The sequence below is a fragment of the Syngnathus leptorhynchus genome, chromosome 21, assembly GCF_054491065.1.
Source record: "Syngnathus leptorhynchus isolate UIUO chromosome 21, UIUO_Slep, whole genome shotgun sequence".
NCBI lineage: Eukaryota > Metazoa > Chordata > Actinopteri > Syngnathiformes > Syngnathidae > Syngnathus > Syngnathus leptorhynchus.
Window position 1 is genome coordinate 6,759,429 of NC_141215.1, and position 16,145 is coordinate 6,775,573.

A 16,145-nucleotide genomic window follows, 5' to 3' on the forward strand; every position below is an offset into this window, starting at 1 on the left:
CTCTCTCGTCTGGCCCACAGTGAGCATCTCAGTCCTCAGCCCTTCTGCGACCACGCCAGCTTTTTGGGTCCGGGCGATGCGAATCGTTCCACGTCCCAGCCCTTAGTCAAAAGTTGTTATTGAATGAGAAAACAGTAACTTTTCATATTCTATAATGAGAGTTGCTGTCGTCGATTCCTCCAACTTTTTCGGTGTCACCAAAACGTTTGGTGCTACTTTTCTTCACATGCGCCCCAAACGGTTCTTTTCGAGTGTATTGTCAGGGATTACTTTCAGGGCTGAATTGAAAGATTATTTATAGCCAAAGGATGGTGTATGTGGGATGGACTGAAAATAAACTACAGTGCCCGGGCGGTGACGCGCCCCACCCCCCCCACACACACCCCCCCCTCCCTCCCGCAGTCCTATTTGCGGCCATTGTGATTAATTCAACACACGAGTTGCTCTGCCGCCGATACTTAGAGAGCCGCTCGACAAAATGGATGTCCACCAGGACTTAACCCGGCACCGAACCTCCGCACACTGCGTCTAATTTTAGAAAGCGGTGATGACATTTCCACATAAACAAACAGGAGCAATTGAAAATATCAACCTTAATATGTACTTATTAAGTTTACAGCATGTGGCCTTTCTTGGTAACAGACACTCGCCGCCTGCCCCCGGGGGTTGGCCCATTTATAACCGGCCGGGGCGGTGGTGGGCTACAGCAATAAATGCTGGGCTTAGGAGGGCCGGGTGTCATGTGGATGCAAAGGGCTCAAAACCATTTGGTATTGTCGGCACTGCACCGAGAGTTCACATCACAGGGGTGATTGAGCCATGAGGTCACCGGAGAAGGTGAGGGAGGGGCAGGGGCCAGTATGGCTCGTCAAATGGAGTCTAGTGACACCTTCTGGTTCAAGCAACAAATTGTTCTTTTTTATTAAAGATGACGTAAAAACCCGACTCGATATGTAATGTTGACTCCGACGATGTGTTCACGGGCCGCTTTGCTTTACAGTTCCCCCCCGGCGATGTTTGTGCAGCAACATCAGCGTGTGCTCGCCAAACTGGTACGTGAGCTTCTTCTTCACCTTGACGATCTCGCCAGAGCGGGCGTAGTTCCTCAGCGCCCGAGACATCTTCTGGTAGGTCATGGGCCGCTTATTGCCTTTCCTCTGGCCCCACAGCGCCGCCAGCTGGTCTTTGTTGTGGGCGGAGAAGCGGAAGACGCCCGAGGACGACGGCACCCAGGACACGCAGTGGGCCATGGCGGGGTCCTCCAGCATCTCGAAGAGGAAGTGAAAAAGACGGAGCTTCCTCCCTGCGAGAAGCGGTCAGTGGCTTCGTTTTTTTTATATATATATATATTTTTTTTCAAATCTCACCCAAGTTCTAAATACAAGCCAGTCCTGAACCAGTTGCAGCTGAGGTTTGCCAGTATGCAAATGCGCTGGCCGGCACACTAAATTAGGCAGGCATCAAGTTCCACCCACAATAGATCCCTGACAGTGTAACACCCACATCTGCGCCACACCATTTACTGTTAATCATTTCCTCAAAAGCAACAATTCCCAGAAAATAACTGGCCACATAGCAAACACTGCGGTTATCTAATAAATGGTAGAAAGAAAAAAAAGCGCTTGTATTGTTTACGATCTCTTTGCTCCGAGGCGGAAAGCGCCCCGCGGCAATAACCGGAATGAGGTGAGCGAGGCAAAAAAGGAGAACTCACCACCGGCCGCCGCCGAGGCCTGCTGTTTGCTTAATTGTCTGGTGGTCACGGAGGCAGCCGGCGTCTCGCACGGCACCGCCTCTGGGCCACCTGGGATGCTCTAGCGCAGGCAGACAAAATGACAAAAGTTCAAGCCAGGTTTTGACACATTGTGGCGCTCCAGTTATTGGTTACATTTTTGGGATTTAAGCTTGAATCATCCTTCAAAACTGCGCCTTTGAAAAGCACATTCAATTAGCTGGATAATTAACACCATGTGATGTTTCAATGTATTTTTTGTAGGAAGTCATTTTTTTTAAGTTCATACGAATTTTTAAAAATGTAATATGTACCGTTGTTTTTTTTTTTTAAATGACAAGTATTTTTGTACCACTACAGCATTCTTTTAGTGAAACATTCTTCAATGTTAAAAATAATTTTTCAAATGTCGTAAATGCTTACTGGTGGCTCCAAAGGCCTCCAGCATTGCTCCCAAGTTTGGTCGTCTACGGCGCTCGCGTCCTGCTGCGCAGCCGCTGTCAAAGTCAACGACACTACATCAAATATGACGTTGCCAATAGCAACCACGCTGCTTTTTTACCGTTGTCCGTGTTTTGTCTGTGGTACTCCTCCAGAAACTCTAAAATGACCTCCAAGTCAGACTGAGCCTCCTGGTAAGAATCCTGCAGGACATTTAAGAGTCAATGATTCGATATTTTGCAAAGGTGATGTGGCTTATCGCTCATTACCATCCCCGCCGCTCTAGTTGATCCGAATAAGGCGTGGAAAGTACGTCGGGGGCGCCGTTCTTATACCTACCTCCCCCAAAGGGAGCGAGGAGCCCGCCGCTAACAATGAGCTCCATGCCGCAGCAGATGCGGCAGCCCGTCAAGAAAGGCTGACCACATCCTCCCCTCTGGGCCCCGATAAGGCCACGTCTGGAGCCCGCCGCCACTCTCTCAGGAAAAACACACTTGCGGCCATATTTTTCCTCACAGGATGTGTCGACAAAGTCGCAACGGCCGTCTTTAAAAATGTCAGCCCCCAAAGCCCCTTTTGCTTATCAACATGAAATTTGGTCTACCATGAATAGGCCTCCCCCCCCCAAAAAAAAATAAAAAAATAAGCGCCAATCAGAATGGAATCGCGGCGCTGAACATTTTCTCCGAACAAACTGGTTCATCGAGTCCGTCAGGAACACAGCAGGTGCGTGAACGACATTCATTTATGGCTTGTCGTAGCCTCAACAGCTCCTATTCTGACAAATTTGAATCAGTGTGAAGTGAAAAGATGGGACCTTTATTGAAAAGGACAAACAGTCAAACGCTCAAATACAAAATGAAAACACATGATTTTTTTCTGTCATGCGCTCTTATGTTAAGACAAAATTGGCACCTTTGATTAAATTAGCCATCTGAGCCTTAACCTAATGTTTTTTTGTTTTTTTTTTAAGAGTGTTTTTCTTTTTTAAACAAAGGTGAAAACAACATCATAGGGTTTTAGGGGTTGATTTTGATGAGGGGAACATCAATTTGACAAACTTGGTCATGGTGTCCACTTCAATTTGCAGAGTCTGAAGTATTTCAACAAAGCGCATCGAAAGCGCCGACGTGCTCCAACTCCTGCGCCAGGCTCTGCGCGGCGTACCAACTCTGCCAGTCGGGCGCCGAGGGGCCGCAGTAGGTCTGCGCGGCCACCGGGCCGGGCAAAGTCCCGCCGGGCGCCCGTCCTGAGCCCAACCTGCGCAAGATCTCGGGGTTGAACTGGTAGGTGAGTTTGCGCCGCACCTTGACGATCTCGCCCGTGTGCCTGTAGTTGCGCAGCGCCCTGGCCATCTTCTGGTAGGTCATGGTCTTGCGGTTGCCCTTACGCTGGCCCCAGCACTCGGCCAGACGCTCCTTGTTCTTGGACACAAAGTGGAAGGTGCCGCTTGCGCCGTCGCTCCACTGGATGGAGTCGCCCATGTCGGGGTCGTGGAGGGCCTCGTGGAGGTACTCGTACAGGCGCAGCTTCTTGCGACCTGCGTGAAAAAGACATGCGAGCTAGCGACGAAAATCTATACCGGCGCCTCGCCGTGTACGTCACCTCGGCCGTTCCTCTGCGCCGGCCGTTGGGACGAGTACAAGTCGGCGGGTTCGCTTTGCATCGGCGGTACTTCGGGCAGCGCCTGCGACCACGTCTGCTGCCAAACCAATAATTGGAGTCATATTCCCAATGAACCGATATGTATATTTATTGGTATTTTTTTAATATATTTTACAAGGCGCTATTTATGACTCACCGCCCCGGAGTCGTGCCAGTCGCAACCGGGGGTCGCCGGCACGTCGAGGTGAGGGCCGACCAGGCAGTAAGACATCTGACACTGCTGAGTGTCGTAGTACGCGTAGTCTGAGAAGGCATAAATCACTCAAAAGCCTCCCAAAATATCAGCCAAAGAAATGTGAAATGCCGGGATACCTGAGTCGTAGTGGCGATGAGAGGAATGCCGCTGGATAACGTCGATGGCATCCTGGAAGTGTTGCTCCATGTTGTCCAAGCAGTGCTGCGACGGTAAAGTTTTCATGGACCCCATTGATTCCAAGTGCATTGTTATGTGCTCTCACCATCTCGTAGGAGTGAGCGTGGCCCCGGGGCGAGGAGATTCCAGCCCTCATCGGTGGACGCCGACCTCGGACAGGTATCAAACATTTTTCGCTACCTGTCCGCTGGCATAAATAGTCGGAGGACGCTCGATTTAAATGCGCTAACGTCACACGCAGCCGTGATACACTTCTCTTTTTTTTTTTTTTTTTTTTTCTCTCTGCGTGTTGTTGGGAGGCAGTGGTACAGTAGATACGCCAGTATTGAGATTAAGAGGGAAAAAAAAAAACACAATGAATCTTTTTTTTTTGTGCTGGGAATCTGAGCCCGCCGATTGATCGGAAGTATTTTATCTTTTGTGCAACTGCCGCGCGTAAATTTGCATGACAACCTCAACCACTGCTGATCGCCATCGAATAAAAACCACAAGGCGACAGGTGGAGGGGAAAGCCACTTTTTTCTTTTTTTAAACATAAAAATATGCAGAGTCCTCCAAAAGTATTGGGACAGCAAGGTGAATTAATGTTTGCTTTATTCTGGTTTCCGATCCAAAGAATATGAGACAAAAGTTTAAGATACCGGATGAACATTCCTATTTGTTCTATTGCGCCAGGTCTTGTGCTAATCGACGTTAATGGTTAACACAACTCAACGTGTCAAACACACAACTCTTCAAATAAACACGTCTTTTTTCCCCTTTTTTGAGAAGTTCATTTAACTCTAGCGCCGCGTTTTAAATATCAACCGACTTGGCGCTCAAGTTCCCCTTTCGGGCCTGTTAAGTGGGCACCCGGACCTCAACCGTGTAAAAAAAAAAAAAAAAAAAGGGGGGGAGGCGGTGGCCGCAGTCGAGTCGCCATATGATACGTCATTGCTTTTACTCATGACAAAGTCGTGTTATTGTGCTCACACACCTCGCCTCATTCACTTGCAAATGTGTGTGTGTTTCCTTTCACGGCTGATTACACAAAGAACCACAAAGCTTTGCTCCCAAGACTTGTTGACCGCTTTCCTGGTGTGTATGTGTGTGGAGGGGCGGTGCAGGGGGGTTGAGGGCTACGCCTCCATAAATAAGCCACCCACCGCAATGTGTCAGGCGGCGGCTGAAGCGTGACGGCTGGATGCAGGTGTTTTGGCGACGTGTTATCTTTTTGGGAAACTTGTTGCTCACTTCATCTGGGACACCGGTCGAGAGTTCACAGAGCAGAGCGCCATTGTTTTTTTTTTTTTTTAATTGACACCGTTTGTATCAATTTAATGAAACTGTGGTAGTTGAATTTGCAGGTGCGGTCTATGTTTTGGTGTGTGTGTGTTTTTTTTTTTCCTCTCCCTCTTATCAATCCAAACAAAGAAGCGAGCGCATTCCTTCCTCTTCTTCATTCAATAGCCGCTTGCATGATGGCACAGTCCACACCATTGTTCTTCTTTCATATTTTTTACAGTCACTCGGTGTGAAAATGAAGAAGTGTAGCAAAGTCAATCTCAGAAAATCACACACACTCACCCACCCAAAAAAAAGCAGCATTGTCTTTTCTTTCTTATGGAAAAGTTGAAGAGGAGGTCACTTGGGTGGACGCTTAGTGTGGCCAGCAGATGGCAGGAAAGAGCTTGACTTTGGAAAGGAGACAATAGAATGATGACTGGAGATATCGTTTATTGAGATTTATTTTGTTGTGTGAGCAAGCTTTCAACTCGCGTCAACACAAATCATCTTTGCCCGTTGAAAAGAATAGAAATGTCATTTATAGATTCCGTCCTTCCCCCCCCCCCCCACCTGATAAAAACAACAAAACGTTTTTGTAAAGTGTTTTGGATTAAGTTTCATGATGGAGAGACACAAAAGGCACAAAAACAATCCTTTCTCTTGTTGTTTGGTACTGTCAAGGCCATGAGCTCCGCCGTGAGCTGAGGTAGCACAGCCTGGCCTCGGATTGGTGAGTGACATGGGTGTCAGGTCCACAAAATGAAACTCCCTCAAAAGCGATTAAGAGAGTAGGGAATGAGCGAATGATTCCGAAGACAGCCAGAGTCTTATTTCAATCCTTCTTTTCTTCTACTTCCTGCAGTAGGCCACGGCACAGTACGCCATCACGCCCACCGCCGCCACCAAAGCGGCGCCTCCACACAGCAGCACCGGCAGATCGGTGGGACTCGCCGCTTTGGACTCCTCCTCCGAAGGAACGTCCTGGGTGATCACTGGCGGGAGGACGGATGAGGGAGGGAGCAGGCCCGGTGCGGCGGGGTCTTCGGCGGAGGGCGGCGGGGTGGAGGTGGCGGAGGGCGGCTCCAGACGAAAGACGGGCAACGACGTGAGCGGTCGCATTTGCTTGAAGTCTTCCGACGACAGCTGCAGGTCCAACACGCTAGTCTGAAGCTCCTCATCTTCCTCCTCCTCCTCCAGGTGTACCATGTCGGAGTTGGACGCTGGATTTCCGCCGTCGCTGCTGTCCAGGCTCTTGGCGTCCTCGCGGTCCGCGTCGCCCATGGTGGACCACGACTCGGCCAGCAAGCTCTCGCTCTGCCAGGGTTCGGGACTCAGGGTGGCGGCGGCGGACCCTTCGCCGGACTCGACTGGAGCGTTCCCCTCCAGAATGGCCGCTGCGGGGACACAATGCAATCAGGTCAGCACTGAAAGCTCAAACTCAAAATGTAAAAAAGTAGCATATAAATACATTCAATTTAGTTTAAAAAAAAAAAATGGCAGTTTTCACGAGTATATTCCAAAAATGACTACAGGTAAAATAATATCACGTGCCACCACATCACATATGGGTGTGTCTCTCTTAAATCCCGGGGAAATACCCACTCACTGCAGGGCTTATTTTAAGACTTTTTCAAAGTTTCCATCATGCGCGTGCCTCCAACATGACACCAAGGTGACTCCACTTCAGCCGGCGTGTCACGACGCCGACCGTGGAAAGTATTCGCCGGCCGGCCGGCCCGAGCCCAGAATAGACGCGACTTGTGTCGCCTCGTGTTTGCTAATAAACATCACGCTTGAAAGGGGATTAATAATCATCACTTAGTTTAGCTCATTAGCTATCGAGTCTCTCGCTTATGCGCTCTATTGACTCAACTGCAGATTGTTGATATAGTTTGACATTGACAATAATCCATAAAAACATACAGTCATGACAATTGCATAGAATGTAAAGAATTAAATAGCCACATCTTTTTTGCTTCTGCTGTGTGCGCCTTCATCACCAGAGGGCAGTATACTACATACAGACACACAAAGAAGAGTTTCACAAGTGACTCGATAAGCTTCAGTAATAATCCCCCCCACACGCACGCTTTGTGATCCTCCTTAACTTGACTTTAATTGGATTGCCATCGCTCCCATAAAGAGTCACGACTCAAAAGTACATACTCGGTTGGGTTCACGTTATGCTAATGAAGAGGCTCGCGTTCATTCAAGTGCACGTTTACCGTTTGCCCTTCACTGCACTGACGTGACCCATCGTGACCTTTTGTGCCACTTGTGTGTCCACACACAGCACACAAAAGACAATATGCTGAAATGACTTGTTGAAACTTTTCGACTCACACAGAGAAAACACACGAGCATACCTGTATGTCGCCCGTGATCTGGCACACGTGTTTGAAGAGCAGAGTGCGGTGGCAATTAAGACACACAGTCACACCAGGCGAGCGGCAGGCAGGCAGGCAGGCAGGCAGGCAGGCAGGCAGACATGCACGCTAGGTATCTGATGCACAAATAACACAATGTTCAAGCTCCCTCGCCCTCTCTCACCCGCCCGCTCTTCCTTCCAAATCCATGACATAACACTTGGCCATGCATCTGCTGTGGGTGACTCTGCAGGAGGGGGGGGGCGGGGGAACTTGAATCATTCATCAGACTTTAACCTGGGTGTAAACAATAACAATTGTGAGTTAATGCTTCACGTGATAGAAATCCAGAATTTCTTCTTGTACACATTCAAGTTCAAGATCCCTTCAGAAGTCTGATAAAATGTGTAGTATAGATTTGGTGTTTGATCATATTCTTGGATGCGATATGTTATTTGTATTTTACTTAGCGTCTCGTTAAGGCAACACAAATGACCAGTTTATTTCTTTTCATTTCAAATAAAAGTTTGGATGAATTAATCGAGGTGATAGAAACGTCACTCTCCCTCCCATCCCCGCCTCCCTTGCGCCTGATTGGCCATAAAGCAGGAAGTCGTCACGTGACTTTGGCAGTCAGCTGACCGTCAATTTGTGTTGAAGACGTCTCTTCCGAGTCACGACCGGTTGGATTAGCTCAATTGTCGTCCACTGCGCATTTTTCGGGTGAATCAAAATGTTGCTCCATGATACCGCCAGAGTTATGTGTTACAGTGCTGCATTTTAATCAAGTTTTATTGACATTTGTGTTTTCGTTGAATCGCAGGCCCGAGCTAGCAAGCAGCAACAGTAGCGACCATGGCGCTCAGCGATGCCGACGTTCAGAAGCAGGTAACCTAGACTTTTTTATTTTTATTTCGAAAATTATATATTTCACAAACACATGTTTTGCCAAGAGCACCTTTATAGTTCTTTTTGGTTTGTTTAAGCGCGTGTTTTGTTTGCCAGATACCGCTAGCATCCTGCTCAATGACATTGAGGTAGCGCCTGGAGGTTAATGATAACATAAATAAAAACATGACAGTTTTTCTGCTTTGTGTGTTTGTGTGTGTGTGTGTGTGGGGGGGGGGATTGTATTGTTATTAAACGTAGACTGATTAAGTCATCTTGACCGGTGGTCACATGACAATCACATGAGAGGGCCAGATGAGGAACTGCTGTGTATAAACAGTACAAGAGGAAATGTATCAATAAATGTAGGATTTTAAAGCTGACACTCTGACGACTGTTTGCGATCAGTGACTGAAATGGACGCAAACATTCTTCACGGTTGTGAGAAAAGCAGCCGCTTCACAGCTCTGTGTCACGAAATATCTCTCTCGTCAAAGCAAACACTATTAAAATAAATGAAATAATTGCCTTGGTTTTCCCCTTCATATCTGCAGATCAAGCACATGATGGCCTTCATTGAGCAGGAGGCCAATGAGAAGGCGGAGGAGATTGACGCCAAGGTATGGTCGCGATGGATGGATGCCTTTTTCGAAACTTGCTGGTAAAATAAACATAGCCACTTGCGTCCTCTCCCCCCGCAGGCCGAGGAGGAGTTCAACATCGAGAAGGGCCGCCTGGTGCAAACGCAGCGTCTGAAGATCATGGAATACTACGAGAAGAAGGAGAAGCAGATCGAGCAGCAGAAGAAAATGTGAGCGGTGCCGGCACAGTGCGAATCCGCCTTTCCCCCGTGATTGCGTTTAGTTGTTGCGCACGGCACAATGGCCTACTGTGTGACAACAACGGCCACTTAGCACGCTAAACCGAGCCAACGTGTATGTCATTTGTCTCCTTAACAGTCAAATGTCCAACCTGATGAACCAGGCCCGCCTCAAGGTCCTCAAGGCCCGGGACGACATGATCGCGGTAAGCCGCGTGCTCCTCAGTGGCGCCGAATTGGGTTTTAACCCTCCCTAACTTTCAGGAAATGTTGAACGAGGCCCGTCAGCGGCTCGCCAACGTGGCGCGAGACCCGGCCAGGTACGCCGCGCTGGTCGACGGCTTGATCCTTCAGGTTAGCCAGCGCTTGACAATCACAAGGAGCGATCCCGGCCCCTTAAAGACGCACATCCAACCTATACACGGTCCACTTTGTTTCTTCAGGGTTTATATCAGCTGCTTGAGCCCAAAGTGACCATCCGATGTCGTAAGCAAGACGTCCAGATGATGCAGGTGAGTCTTCGCTCTTCTGGTCCCTCTCCGGAGATGACATCATCACATCATTGCGCCTCTCGTCGGCTTGCAGGCCTCCATCCAAAGGAACATACCCATCTACAAGGCGTCGGTGAAGAACAACCTGGAGGTCCGCATCGACCAGGATAACTTCCTCGCTCCCGACGTGTGAGTGCCGCCGAGCCGCTTTTGGTGGCTTTCCTCACAAGAAGCAAATAAAAAAAACAGAGCCTCTTTGACAGCTCCGGAGGCATCGAACTCTACAACGGAGACGGCAAAATCAAAGTGTCCAACACGCTAGAGAGCAGACTGGACCTCTTGGCTCAGCAGGTAATGCAAGCAGACAACAAGCTGCACTTATTTTTCAACATCAAGTGAATTCAATCTCATTTTTGAATGAATGGAATTGTTTTTTGTCAATTACTTCCCCCCCCCCCCCCGTTTTGTCTCATGATCTTGTGATATTGATCATTTTCCATCAGAGCTGGCAAACAATCCGTCTTTTGTCCGTGTTTGTCGCCTTGTCTGCAGATGATGCCCGACATCCGAGTGGCCCTTTTCGGCGCCAACCCTAACCGCAAGTTCATGGATTGAGAAGCCCCGCCCCCTCGTTTCTCTATTCCTTTCCTTTTCTATTGTTTTGGGTCACATTCCTGCGAAAAGGGGTGCTTTGTCGCCGTTATTATTAGTTGTGTGTGCGTGTGTGTATGTATGTGTGTTGCTGTTGCTGCATTCCTCTGTGCATGAAGGAAGGCCACCGCCGTTACATGAGAGCAGGGACGGGGTGACCGTCATGACGTAAGTTAGAATGCTAAAGGACTTTAATTTATTCTTCCGCCGTCTGGATATGAGCTGTTCCGTCTAAATTACGTGTGTGAACATGTCACGTGCTGTAAATGTACAATAAGATAATAAACTCTATGAATGGTGATACTACGTCATGCGTGTCCTCGCAGCGCGCGTGCACACACACACACTGGCGCGTACACACTCGTCATTCATGCCGGGCTCGTTAGTTAATCACATGCTATTTGTCAGACAAAAATGCCTCAACTGCCGTTGCGCCCAGTGTTTTGCTGACTTGTTAGGCAGGGACGGACGGGACAAGCGCAGTCGTGCGAGAAGACGGCGGAGCGGACGCATCGCTTCTTGTGAGTACTTTGACTTTTTTAGCGTTGCATTTTCTTGCCGGTTGTCTGGCTTGTCCTTATGTGTACTGTGATGTCATCGACAAGGAATGACATCAAAATTCCCCTTCCCAAAAAAAAGCTAGTTGGAATCATTTGATTTGGGGGATTAAAGATTTTGAGCGAAAAGGAAAAACACATCTTTTGTCAATAAAACGACATTTTGTGCACAAACTACTAAAATGATTCTTTATGGGGAAAAAAAAAAAATCTGATTTGGATAAAAGATTTCATCAGCTTTTGTAACAATGTGGTTGTCATGGTAACTGTCTACAATTCAAACACTCCTGTAAATTGTATCATCTTCTGACTCTTGTCTAGTAGTGAACAGCGCCTACCAGTGGCTTCCGAGGGCATGGCCGCCTCCCTCCCCGGTGCAGCAGTGTCCCTCCTGTGCTTGGCGGTGGCGTCGGGAATGCTCGACCCGAGCCGGCGGGACCTTCTGATGCGCCAGGAGGCGTCCAGACAGACGGGCGGCGGCGTGGCGCTGACGCCGGCCGAGCGCCGCTTGGATGCCGAGCTTCGGCGGCTGAAGGAGCGCGAGATGGCGGCCGAGCCCTTCCCGCCCGCCGTCCACTTCTTCGAGGCCAGGAGCCTCATTCGTGACAGTCCCGTCTTCAAGCTGCTGCAGAACATGCCCAAAGGTGACCCGGCGGTGCCGAGCGATGATGTGGTGCACTGAGCCGAGCGCTAACGCGAGACACCCGCAGGCGGCGCCCTGCACATCCACAGCTCGTCCCTGGTGAGCGCCGAGTGGCTGGTGAAGAACGCCACGTACCGGCCGCACTGCTACGCCTGCTTCACGTGGGACAACTCTGTCCGCTTCGTCTTCTCTTTGCGGCGGCCGTACCCGCGCTGGGACTGCTTCTACTGGCAACTTCTCAGCACGCTCCGAGCCAAGGCGGCCGATGCCGACGCCTTCGACCGCAGGTATCGCCCGGCACGCCGGTCGGTGCCTCAACTTTACTACTTGCTAATATTGGATGGCTTTCAAGCTTGATGAGCCATCTCACATTGGTCACCGACGACCCGGACGGCGAGTACCCGGACGAGGACGCCGTGTGGAACAAGTTTGAGAGCGCCTTCATTGCCAGCGCCGGGCTGGTTGGCCACGCCCCCGTCCTGAGAGATTACCTCCGGCAGGGCTTGCTCGAGCTGCACCGAGACAACGTCATGTATCTGGAACTGCGCAGCGGCCTCTCCAGGGTCTGTCTCAGCATTCCTGGAAAATATGACCAGCAGGAACGCCACGTGATGTTTTGTCGCATCTCCTTCCAGACGTACGAGCTGGACGGAACCGTCCACGACAAGACGTGGGCGCTGAGGACATTTCGAAATATCACCAGGACGTTTGTGGCCGATCATCCCGGTTTTCTGGGAGCTCGCATCATCGTAGCCGTGCACAGGTGGGCGCGGCGCGCGCTCCAACGCTTTCGTTGCAATCCGTCGCCGCTCAAAGCGCCCGCCGCCTGCAGGTCATCGAGCTTCTCCGAGGTGAAGGCGGCCGTGGAGGAGGCCGTAGCGCTGCGCAGGGACTTCCCCGACGTGGTGGCAGGATTTGACCTGGTAGCGATTGAGCTTTTTCGCCGTAGCGATGTGACACGGTGGGTAGCTCTGCTCTTGTGCGGCAGGTGGGCCGGGAGGATAGCGGGAGGCCGCTTTGGTACTTCAGGGACGCTCTTACGCTGCCGGACCGGCTGGGCGTGGCGCTGCCTTTCTTCTTTCACGCGGGAGAAACCGGTAGTTTTTTTTTTTTTTCCCCCCATTCCCCACAAAGTTCAATAACGATCAAATTTACAATACGTGTTGTTCGGCAGACAAGGAGGGCACGGAGGCAGATCAGAACATTCTGGACGCTCTGCTGTTCAACACCAGCCGGATCGGGCACGGCTACTCTCTGGCGCAGCACCCTCTCGCCAAGGAGATCTCCAGGGTGAGCAATGTTGCGGTGGAGGTGTGCCCCATCTCCAATCAGGTCCAGTACGCCTTTGTGTTTTTTTTTTTTTCTTCCTTCCTTTGAATTGTCGCTGTATTTGTGTTCTAACCAGCTTTGCAAACACGTCCAGCAGGTTCTGAAGCTGGTCTCGGACATGCGCAACCACCCGGCGGCGGTGCTGATGTCGGAGGGCCATCCCATGGTGATCAGCTCGGACGACCCGTCCATGTTCGGCACGTCGGGCTTGTCCTACGACTTCTACCAGGCCTTTGTGGGCATTGGCGGCCTGAAAGCCAACGTGGGCACACTGAAGGAACTGGCCCTCAATTCTATCAGGTGACGTCAGATGGTTTCTTTCCATGTCCGCACCGTCACGCTAACAAGGGTTTCCTCGTGGCTCCCGTAGGTACAGTTCGCTGCCGGCGGAGCTCAAGGACGCCGCCACGGCCGCGTGGCAGAGGAAATGGGACGCTTTTGTTTCGGCTCACTCCTGACAGCCCAATGGGAGCTTTTTGACCACTTGATGGACTTTATTGCCAGCACCACACTTTTGCCTGAACTTAGTCACACCCGAGTGATTTCTACTCATCGTGTAACCACCAGCGAGTCATAAAACAAATAAAAAGGACACCACGTTGACTGGCTGATTGGACTGAAGCGATTGAGAATGATAACATTAGTGACCACCAGAGGACGCCATCAACTGCTACAATTTCAAATGCAATTTTAATAGTTGATCAATGGAAGGTTTCTAGCACTTGTTCATCCTTAAATGGTATTTATTTTTTTATGCTTGAACATTTTGCACTGGTAAAAATACACTGACCAAGTAACTTTTATTGTCGACTTTTATTTTCATTTGATGTGTATATATATATATAAAAGAGAAAAGCAAAAGAATATCTACATGCATTTTGGAGCTTAAACTTGTTCCCTCTGTGGTCAGGTGGCGGCGCTGCTGGGGTGCAGCGGCTTGACTCGGACGCGTCGGGACAGTCCCAGACGAAGACCCTGACCGGGAGACCTTGCGGTGGGACTCTGTGATGAAGGAGGACTTTTTCCAATTTGACCTACAAGGTGAGGGAGAAAATTCCGAACTCCTTTTTTTTCTTTCCTCCTCACGCATGCTTGAACCAATTGTAATAACCTGGTGGGTTCCATTTAGGAATCCTGGCTCCCGTCGGACTGACTGAGACTGGCGGTTTGGACACGGCAGGTTTCAGCATCGGGGGGCTTCTCGGCGTTGAGGGTGCTGCGCATGCTGAAAAGACAAGGAACTATATTCAAGTGAGACCACAACAAAAGTTGTCGTTTTCTTGCCACCCTTGTTTGGCATCTTAATGCGAAGGAACTAGGTTGAAGTGGTCACCACTGTTTAAGCGGTTTACTGCCGAGGCAATTTTAGTGCTGTAAATCGAAAGTTAGTTGAACCTTTTCCGGGTTGCGCTTTCAGCTTCGGCGGCCGTCTTTCGCCGGCGGGACGCTTGCGCTGGTCACACTGCTCCTTTTTCTGCCGCTTGCTCTTCACCGTGAACTCCTCGTCCTCACTGAGGTCCTCCTCACTCTCTGAATCTGAAACAGCAGTCGCATTAAGTCAAATAAATGCACAAGTGGGGTGGGGGGGGCTACCTGGCGTCAGTTTGGCCTCATAGTCGTCATCATCCTGTGGGCATCTGCTTTGCTTCTCTTTGGAGATTTCATCCAAACCTAAAGAAAAAGTGAATTGAGTGATTTTATTTCAACAACAAAAAAAGTGAATTGAGGCTTATACCCAAAAGTGACGTGTTTGATGGGTGCAGGAAAGCTGTAGAATCCCAATGACATCTGTTTGGAGTTGTTTTCACCATTTGCAGTCACACAACATGGAATCCCACCTTGACCAGCAGCAGGCGCTTCTGCCCTCCTTTCCGTGTCGCTGCTATCCAGCAAAGACAGCGTAATTGCCGCCTCCAGATCCCGAGACGGCAGCGTTTCGTCCAGACCTTTTCTGGAAGACATTTTTACAGTCATGCAACTAGAAGGTTTGTACTTTGTGTCCATTTTGTCTCCTGCTTTACCTGCTTTTATGGATCTCCTGGGTGGCCTTTTGGCTCCATGTGTTGTGCTGCTCCTGTTGTTTGAGCTTCTTGCCGGGTGGAGGTTTCACACTTACAAAGTCTTCGTCTGACATTTAAGAATAAAGTTGAATTGCACTGTTTTGTTTGTTGAAATTTCTGCCACGTCTCAAAAATGAAGAAACATGTACTGCATTACTCATTTTGTCCACACGACGGAGCTAAAATCACGTGCCAACAATCCAAATCAATATTGTACTGCATTGAATATTAATCTTAACACGTTTGCCAATCATTTTCAAGTTGTTCTCGCTTTTTTTGTTTTTGTTTGCTTTAATCTGTGTGCAGTTAATCTTGCGTCCGGCTAGTCCGTGAGTATGTGTGAAGATACAACACACGTATACGTTACGTTCTATTTTCATGATTTGGCCCACCGTCGTTGTCAACGTCCATCGACTCAGAGTAATTGACGTTCTTGGTCTTCCTGCAAGCAAGAAAAAGACAAACACCATTGAGTGGCAGGCAGGCAGGCAGGCAGGCAGGCGGTGGAAGCGCTGCACAAGTGGCGCACTCCAAGTGTTGACAAACCTCGCCGGTCGGTCCATTTGACGAAAGCAAGCTCGTTTGCTTTGTAAGCTTGAGACCGGATGGATGTGTCGACTCAAGTCTTCAATGCACCCAGACGGCCTTGGAATAATCCTCTTTGCGCTTTTGTTGTCAATTGGATTTTTTGAAGCTTCCCCGCCAGAACGGAGGAATGACGAAAAGCCATATCCGGTTTCTTGGCCACTAACTTTCGAGTAGGCCCCCCCCCCCCCGCCTACAGAGTCCTGTTCGAGGCGTGGCTCGATGCAAGGGCGGACCTCGACTTTCCACTTTTTTCTGTTCAACGATTTCGTTGGCAG

The 16,145-nt window shown here is 49.7% G+C and overlaps 6 protein-coding genes and 1 long non-coding RNA gene across 11 annotated transcripts in view; 3 read left to right on the forward strand and 4 right to left on the reverse strand.

Annotated features, from left to right (window-relative positions):
* Positions 1-7,148, forward strand: part of LOC147040458 (uncharacterized) — a 28,152-nt gene extending 21,004 nt beyond the window's left edge. For both annotated transcript variants that reach the window (XR_015063134.1, XR_015063135.1), the window contains 6 exons: positions 1,001-1,052; positions 1,170-1,315; positions 3,264-3,684; positions 4,307-4,370; positions 6,340-6,582; positions 6,675-7,148. This is a non-coding gene — a long non-coding RNA (uncharacterized LOC147040458). The remainder of the gene's footprint in view (positions 1-1,000; positions 1,053-1,169; positions 1,316-3,263; positions 3,685-4,306; positions 4,371-6,339; positions 6,583-6,674) is intronic.
* On the reverse strand, positions 899-2,558 carry spi2 (Spi-2 proto-oncogene). Its single transcript, XM_085902371.1, has 5 exons — positions 2,443-2,558; positions 2,295-2,368; positions 2,156-2,229; positions 1,715-1,814; positions 899-1,303 (listed from the first exon to the last, which is right to left on the reverse strand). Exons 1-5 carry the CDS (start codon positions 2,556-2,558, stop codon positions 978-980), a joined length of 690 nt encoding a protein of 229 aa, XP_085758497.1. The 3' UTR covers positions 899-977.
* spic (Spi-C transcription factor (Spi-1/PU.1 related)) lies at positions 3,060-4,362 on the reverse strand. The gene is made up of 5 exons (XM_085902373.1): positions 4,297-4,362; positions 4,151-4,235; positions 3,975-4,081; positions 3,779-3,875; positions 3,060-3,713 (listed from the first exon to the last, which is right to left on the reverse strand). The coding sequence occupies exons 1-5, from the start codon at positions 4,345-4,347 to the stop codon at positions 3,277-3,279; spliced, it is 777 nt and encodes a 258-aa protein (XP_085758499.1). The 5' UTR covers positions 4,348-4,362; the 3' UTR covers positions 3,060-3,276.
* On the reverse strand, positions 5,920-8,020 carry LOC147040463 (uncharacterized). Its single transcript, XM_085902372.1, has 2 exons — positions 7,844-8,020; positions 5,920-6,871 (listed from the first exon to the last, which is right to left on the reverse strand). Exon 2 carries the CDS (start codon positions 6,756-6,758, stop codon positions 6,327-6,329), a length of 432 nt encoding a protein of 143 aa, XP_085758498.1. The 5' UTR covers positions 6,759-6,871; positions 7,844-8,020; the 3' UTR covers positions 5,920-6,326.
* A 416-nt stretch (positions 8,021-8,436) lies between these two features.
* atp6v1e1b (ATPase H+ transporting V1 subunit E1b) lies at positions 8,437-10,999 on the forward strand. Its single transcript, XM_085902086.1, has 10 exons — positions 8,437-8,566; positions 8,667-8,731; positions 9,286-9,351; positions 9,433-9,542; positions 9,691-9,757; positions 9,816-9,905; positions 9,995-10,063; positions 10,137-10,231; positions 10,306-10,393; positions 10,595-10,999. Exons 2-10 carry the CDS (start codon positions 8,699-8,701, stop codon positions 10,655-10,657), a joined length of 681 nt encoding a protein of 226 aa, XP_085758212.1. The 5' UTR covers positions 8,437-8,566; positions 8,667-8,698; the 3' UTR covers positions 10,658-10,999.
* A 70-nt stretch (positions 11,000-11,069) lies between these two features.
* On the forward strand, positions 11,070-14,019 carry ada2b (adenosine deaminase 2b). Of its 4 annotated transcripts, none has more exons than XM_085902080.1 (10): positions 11,070-11,214; positions 11,572-11,894; positions 11,961-12,180; positions 12,246-12,456; positions 12,529-12,656; positions 12,726-12,816; positions 12,882-12,990; positions 13,068-13,225; positions 13,320-13,522; positions 13,593-14,019. In XM_085902080.1, the coding sequence occupies exons 2-10, from the start codon at positions 11,606-11,608 to the stop codon at positions 13,678-13,680; spliced, it is 1,497 nt and encodes a 498-aa protein (XP_085758206.1). In that variant the 5' UTR covers positions 11,070-11,214; positions 11,572-11,605; the 3' UTR covers positions 13,681-14,019. The 4 variants fall into 4 exon arrangements, with proteins under 4 accessions (XP_085758206.1, XP_085758207.1, XP_085758204.1 ...); XM_085902081.1 differs by having other exon boundaries at positions 13,068-13,183; positions 13,317-13,522; XM_085902078.1 differs by having other exon boundaries at positions 12,246-12,656.
* On the reverse strand, positions 14,014-16,129 carry rad51ap1 (RAD51 associated protein 1). The gene is made up of 9 exons (XM_085902087.1): positions 15,829-16,129; positions 15,675-15,724; positions 15,244-15,349; positions 15,061-15,173; positions 14,958-14,990; positions 14,816-14,893; positions 14,618-14,758; positions 14,334-14,447; positions 14,014-14,256 (listed from the first exon to the last, which is right to left on the reverse strand). Exons 1-9 carry the CDS (start codon positions 15,843-15,845, stop codon positions 14,129-14,131), a joined length of 780 nt encoding a protein of 259 aa, XP_085758213.1. The 5' UTR covers positions 15,846-16,129; the 3' UTR covers positions 14,014-14,128.
* Between the last annotated feature and the right edge of the window lie 16 nt (positions 16,130-16,145).

Bases quoted from the DNA above. Each gene is read 5' to 3' on its own strand.
- LOC147040463 (XM_085902372.1), bottom strand. From the start codon at position 6,758: ATGGGCGACGCGGACCGCGAGGACGCCAAGAGCCTGGACAGCAGCGAC.
- spi2 (XM_085902371.1), bottom strand. From the start codon at position 2,558: ATGGAGCTCATTGTTAGCGGCGGGCTCCTCGCTCCCTTTGGGGGAGGT. The intron at 2,369-2,442 runs GTAATGAGCGAT...GCAGGATTCTTA, and splicing joins CAACTAGAGCGGCGGGGATG to CCAGGAGGCTCAGTCTGACT. The intron at 1,304-1,714 runs GTGAGTTCTCCT...CGCTTCTCGCAG, and splicing joins GGCCTCGGCGGCGGCCGGTG to GGAGGAAGCTCCGTCTTTTT.
- atp6v1e1b (XM_085902086.1), top strand. From the start codon at position 8,699: ATGGCGCTCAGCGATGCCGACGTTCAGAAGCAG. The intron at 9,758-9,815 runs GTAAGCCGCGTG...CCTAACTTTCAG, and splicing joins CCCGGGACGACATGATCGCG to GAAATGTTGAACGAGGCCCG. The intron at 10,064-10,136 runs GTGAGTCTTCGC...GTCGGCTTGCAG, and splicing joins AAGACGTCCAGATGATGCAG to GCCTCCATCCAAAGGAACAT.
- ada2b (XM_085902078.1), top strand. From the start codon at position 11,606: ATGGCCGCCTCCCTCCCCGGTGCAGCAGTGTCCCTCCTGTGCTTGGCG. The intron at 11,895-11,960 runs GTGACCCGGCGG...AGACACCCGCAG, and splicing joins GCTGCAGAACATGCCCAAAG to GCGGCGCCCTGCACATCCAC. The intron at 12,817-12,881 runs GTAGCGATTGAG...CTTGTGCGGCAG, and splicing joins TGGTGGCAGGATTTGACCTG to GTGGGCCGGGAGGATAGCGG.
- rad51ap1 (XM_085902087.1), bottom strand. The intron at 15,350-15,674 runs GTGGGCCAAATC...CTTAAATGTCAG, and splicing joins GATGGACGTTGACAACGACG to ACGAAGACTTTGTAAGTGTG. The intron at 14,448-14,617 runs GTTCAACTAACT...TTGTCTTTTCAG, and splicing joins GAAAGCGCAACCCGGAAAAG to CATGCGCAGCACCCTCAACG.
- spic (XM_085902373.1), bottom strand. From the start codon at position 4,347: ATGAGGGCTGGAATCTCCTCGCCCCGGGGCCACGCTCACTCCTACGAG. The intron at 4,236-4,296 runs GTGAGAGCACAT...TTACCGTCGCAG, and splicing joins ACGCTCACTCCTACGAGATG to CACTGCTTGGACAACATGGA. The intron at 3,876-3,974 runs GTGAGTCATAAA...TTGGTTTGGCAG, and splicing joins ACTGGCACGACTCCGGGGCG to CAGACGTGGTCGCAGGCGCT.